Source organism: Lytechinus variegatus, chromosome 2 (assembly GCF_018143015.1).
Source record: "Lytechinus variegatus isolate NC3 chromosome 2, Lvar_3.0, whole genome shotgun sequence".
Taxonomy (NCBI): Eukaryota; Metazoa; Echinodermata; class Echinoidea; order Temnopleuroida; family Toxopneustidae; genus Lytechinus; species Lytechinus variegatus.
Genome location: NC_054741.1, coordinates 17,569,175 through 17,575,174, shown reverse-complemented (window position 1 = coordinate 17,575,174; position 6,000 = coordinate 17,569,175). Strand labels below are relative to the sequence as shown.

Here is a 6,000-nt window from a genome sequence, read left to right as displayed (position 1 = left end):
TTGTACGACGTTGTCTCATTACGGAACAGTAGAGGGCAATATAGAAAATAAATTCGGCCACGGGAGCGTCATGTGTCGTCAGGGTGACGGCGAAGCAGGGTGACGAGGTGACGAACTAGAAGTTCTCATCTTACATTTCTTTCCCTGTTTTCTTGCTTTCCAAGGTGCTCTGAGGGAGTCACATCCCGATAAAGTGCTAGCTTATCTTCTAAGTATCCTATCAATTACTCATCTTGTTTTTAGACTAGTTCCTCTTAATATAATATATGTTTAATTTCACCATGTTTTTACTAAGTGCCATAGCAAATCTGTTAATGGATATGCCTTTTTAATGCCAAATATGTTTCAATGCATTCTAATTTGGTTACATTTTACAAGTAACATGGAGAAAATGGTATAACATATCTTAGGGATAAATTGGTGAATCTACACTTGAATATCTTTTAGTTTTTACATAAAACATTTCAAAGGATTCTCTATGGAAATACTAAGTGTGCCAGATGTGTCAACTTGTTTTGCCTTCATTTGATTCACAAATTGGAAAGCTGTCAATCAATACTTTGAATTGCTACTTCACACCATTTATTAAAAATTGCCAATTATAATTTCTATGGTCAGCACATGTATACAAGACCTAGCTAATAATATCAACATCAGTGATCACACGTGGGAGTCATTCATAGCATTATCACCCCATTTATAACCACCACTCTTTACTCTCCTTATTTTTCCACTTCATCTTTTCTCAATTTTCTTTTCTTCCTCTCCTTTTATCTTCATCTCTTCTAATTTTTTTCCCTTCCACTTCTTTATCCTCTTATCTTCTTATTCTTCTCCTTTCTGCATCCCATCCTCCCAATCCCTACTATTTTTTTCTTCTCTGCAACCTATCCTTACTTGGCATCCGTTTTAGCGATTTTTAATGACAAACTGTCATTGGCCAAGGGTGTTTTATCCCTTCATTTTTTTTTTAAATCATAGCTGAAAAGGGCTTTTTACATTTTGTCTGGGTTTCCTGGTAGGTCTTCCCTGAAATTGATGTATCAAATTTAACACTATGAGAATATATAATTCATTTGACTTTGTATCATATTGAATATAATATCAAGATTCTGAAAGTCAATTTGTACCCCCCCCCCCAATGCACATTTGCAAATAACTTGCCACATAAAGGTAATGCATTGGTGAACATGCATATCAGTGCCTTAGAATAATTGAAGACATTTTCAAATAATAAAACATTTTTCCAAAAGAATTTTCAAAATAAAAATGACAAAAAGTGCCAAACCACATTTGTAGTGTCTTTATCTTCTCAGAAATAACCAAATATCATCAAATAATTGATCATTAATTTTGTTCATTATCTAATTTTCCCCATAGAAGTATTCAACTTTCAAGTCACAAAAATTTTGCATATGCAAAGAAGGGGCAATATTAAGGTGACGCCGGTATAAAGACAATCGATCTCAGCAAAATTTGTAGTCCTTGATTGCCTTATGAATTTACGTAATTATGTTGGGAGTTTGATATGTTTAATGAAACATCCGTTGTGTGAATGCACATATGTGAAAATTTGCCAGGAATAATAGGAAACACCTGCACACAACACAGCAAAGAATGCAGCAGCAACAAGGAGAATGATCACTTTCTGTGTACATGATATTATTTATTAAATGTGCCACATGATTAATTAACATGAATTCAAGGTTGTTCGGTCACAAGAAATATATGTGAGAAGAAATGGAAGTACGGAGATGTCTCAAAGAAATCAGTAATAACCACACAATTATGTACACATGAAAGACTACATTGATAAATAGGTTATCCGTAAATTATCTACCAATCACTCATTTTCATTCAAATAGTATGGAGATATTTACTCGTTTTATACATGTATTTGAAAGACAGCTCATCCCCTCTCACTTTTTACATATATTCATAGACATCAAGATCATTATCCTTCTATATATCTGATTTTTTTCTCTCTTTTTAATGATTGGACCATTTTATTTACAATATTGTCCTTTCAACCATGATATACATGTATGTACAAAATGCAATACAAATATTAAATGGACGGATATATCTGATGTAGTATAAGATGATCTGAAATTCATCACGATCTACAAAATTTGTGAAAACATTTTAAGATTTTGAAAAAGAAACGTAAAGATAATGGTAAACTAATATCACCTACATGAGGACGGCAGTTCTTTTTAAGGGGTCAGGTAATCTGGTGTCTGTTCATCACACAAAATTACATATCTAAGAGGACGGCAGTTTCCTAAGGGGTCACGTAAACAAGGGTCTATTCATTCCACATGAATATTCCCCAGGACTACATAGTAATACACACATGTATGTACGGTAGAAATTACGTATGTTGATGTGAAAAAAATACAAAAATATAAACAAATGATCATCAAGAACACAAAATACTATAGCTCAACATATTTTTTTATAAGTAAATCAATATATTATATTCATATGCAAACATTATGAATTCATTTTTTACAGAATAGTCAAATTCATATTTTAAATATCAGAGGCACTTGATGACTCGACTGGATTAACTCGCATCTCATAATCTAGAAGAATGTTCTTTGTCATGTGAAAAAGGGATCAGAACATCTGAAATAACATACTTCTAAAATTCTTTAGATTTAAATTTGAAAGAAAATAAATCAGAAACTATAAATAATTTGAGCAATTACAGTTAAGTCTATGTTAGGAATAACCTGTAGAAAACCATTTTTCCCCTGAATCTGTTTCCCTATAATTTTGTTGGTATTTTCCACAGGATCAAAATATTTAATTTTACCAGCAACCCCTATTTATCATCAATTTATTCAATGGTTTATCTAGAATCAAGCCATTATCACCTGAGGAGCTGAGTATATACTAAAAATGTGATCAATTGAAAGACAGTATAGCATACCCGAACACCCACAAAATGATCTGATAATCATTACAAATAATTCATACTTTTTCTTAATAGACTAGCTTGTGAAATGAACCAATGACAATGACTCTGAATGACAAAGGAGTTGTGGCTCTACATTTTGGATTATTCATGTGTCTCATCTTTCACGATATCATTTTCTTTAACATACAAACCCAGACCTATTATAACATTTTCTCATTTTCATTTCACATATGATACACACATGGTAAGAAAATTTATGGTTGCGTAATATGCTTTTTTATGTTCACCAGTGAAAAATATGCTTCTACCATTCCAGAAAAACGTGCATGGCAGTTCTCGACTAAAAAGCCATGAACTTTGAATGAAGTTATTTACAGCAATGTTTATGTATTTCAATTCAAATATGGTGTAACATATCCATCTAGTACAGAATCTTGTGTCATGATGTTGTCATATCAAATATATTTATATAAAAATTTACAGCATAGGTTCTGCTTTCTATATTCTTTAGCACAGAGAAATATTGTACATTTCCTGGTAATATATCTCATATTGCATATTTGCATAGCTGAAATCCACTTAAGAAATCAAATATCAAACTATTGATATAATTAATATCATTTGATCATAATAATATATTTTCCCACACGATAGGTTGCATTTCACACCCAAGAAGAACCGAGATTAGAAAAGCGCAAAGCTCTGCTGAAAATAAAACTACCCACCGAAAATCACAATTTCTAATAAATAAACATGGCTTTAATTTTGTAAAATATAACCTAAGCTCCATCTTCGATTCCGCTAATAGCACATTTGAGAAGTCAATTAATCATCAACTGGTATGTGATTTGCGTATATTGATTTCGCTTCTAATGAAATACAAATGTCATAAATAATAATGCTGTAACAACCAAATATACATACAATATTCTCATTACAATGCAAAACAAATTGCTCTCCATTTCCAAACATATTTAGCACAAGAAGAACAAAATCATATTTATTTACAGCATAATTTCCTTCAAACTTCACATAACTTTGAGTAATTTTTTTTCAAATGAAATATTTACTAGATTTAAAAAAAAGCAACATTACATAACCAAATTTCTATGGGTTGTCATTGTAGCATGTTAAACTATGAATTCACCTGAAACAGATACAAAAATATCCTAATCAAGATGATGATGACAATACTAGTACTACTAATGATAATGGTAACAATAATTGCCATCATCATAATGTTTTAATGATATGGGTTTAGTTCATAGCACACACAAACTATTGGAAATGAGGATCAAGTCCATGTGGATTTCTAAAAAAAAACAGACTTTTGGATTCTTATTTTCAAGAATATCCCATTTGAAATGCAGCAAGTTAGCTGTGTCTAAATAGGACCAATGCAAGATTGTAATAGAAAACAAAAATGATGACAAAATACCACAAAGCTACAGTTCTGGAAATGAACATCAAATTAAGTCATTTCATATTAAAAGAATACCATGAATTTATACAAAATGTTATCAATGTATAGATTCAGTTTTTATACTGTAAATGAAGTCTTTCTTGAAAAATAAGACTCACATATCATAGTTGTTAACACTGTAAAAGACACAACTATAATGATAACCCAATCATTGAATTTCTCAGCAATCGACTCTTATGTATAAATGAAAAAGTTTAAGAAATAAGTAACCACCCAGTTTACTCACCAATACTCTGGCAAACCAATATGAAGTTACAAGGTTTTAGGTTCACTGAAACATGACATAAAAACTTTGTGAAAGATCTGTCAAAACTATGAGCAGTCCACAGAGAAATGTTCATTAAGAAACACTTGTACCTTGCTTGAGAAAATTTCATATTTCGGTTGTAGGCTGAGGGTGGTTTACTCTTTCAGATCAACCATTTTTCTCAATTTTGATTTTCTGAAGCTAAAATGACTATTTTGGCAATTTTATGTGGGTTTCAAGTTGGCTTGCCATGCATGTAAGTACTCCCTAATCAATAAGACATTTAATTGATTGTATCTCAACAATTCAATCTTATTCTAATCTTCATCTCTCAGGGCATAGAACTATTGAAAACATTTCACAATTTCAAACCATCGGAGTGATAATTTCCATATTACAAAACTTTATCATATAGTACTTAGAATGTCTCTTTAAAAATATACTCAATGTCAACTTCAATGGACTATAGCACAGCTATCGCCTCCAGAATAATAATATCCCATGATATCTCCTGTGAGCTGACAGAGGTCACATAACGATGCATGCCTTACTACCTCCCTCTACCTTCTCTCCCTGTTTGTTCGTCCTGACGACTGTCCCAGAATTCCCTTGTCCTGATCCTGCTCCATTCTGCAGTTGCATAAGCTGTGGAAATGACATGATGAAAATGCAATCTCGTAATGAGAACAAATTTCACAAATCATAATCAGCTTTTTCCATTATTTTTAATTACCCCCCTGCTTCTCAGAATAATCATATTAGATTGATGGTTCATTATATAATCTTAATTATTGTTATAATCCTGAATATTGCCTGCATAGCTGATATTATACCATGATCAAACCCACATTTCCTTTCAAAGTCTTCATGCAACATGCTGAAATAAAATTCTAATGGTCAATATGCAAATAATCATTCATGAAAGAGAGTGTGCTATTTATAAAAATCACAAAATTACATGAAAATACTATTGTCTATTGTCTATAATGTATATTTTCATATCTCATAATAGATCTTTTAACTTTTCTCCTGCACTTTTCTTTTGAAATTGACTTTATTTCCATCGTTTCAATGAATGAATAAATCAAATACATTTTCATTCAAGCTACTTATCATTTTGTTCTAACTGAATCACAATTTAAGAACTACCATTAGTTAAACCCATCACCTTCCATTAACAAACATCAATAGCAACAAATACCCCCATACATATACAAAATGGAACGACAACAATGTGTTATGAATAGCTTGCATGGCTGTGCGATTACATGCAATGTCAATAATGGGTTATTCAATGCAATATCAATGAATCTAAATACGGTCAAACTTGTGGGAAGAGCCTCC

At 31.6% G+C, this 6,000-nt stretch overlaps 1 protein-coding gene across 1 annotated transcript in view; it reads right to left on the bottom strand.

Moving 5' to 3' along the window:
• Window positions 1–1,641: 1,641 nt before the first annotated feature.
• LOC121409673 (kinesin-like protein KIF28P) overlaps window positions 1,642–6,000 on the bottom strand; it is a 33,685-nt gene continuing 29,326 nt past the window's right edge. The window contains exon 21 of the mRNA XM_041601582.1: window positions 1,642–5,301. Coding sequence (XP_041457516.1) covers window positions 5,185–5,301 — 117 coding nt within the window. The 3' untranslated portion in view covers window positions 1,642–5,184. The remainder of the gene's footprint in view (window positions 5,302–6,000) is intronic.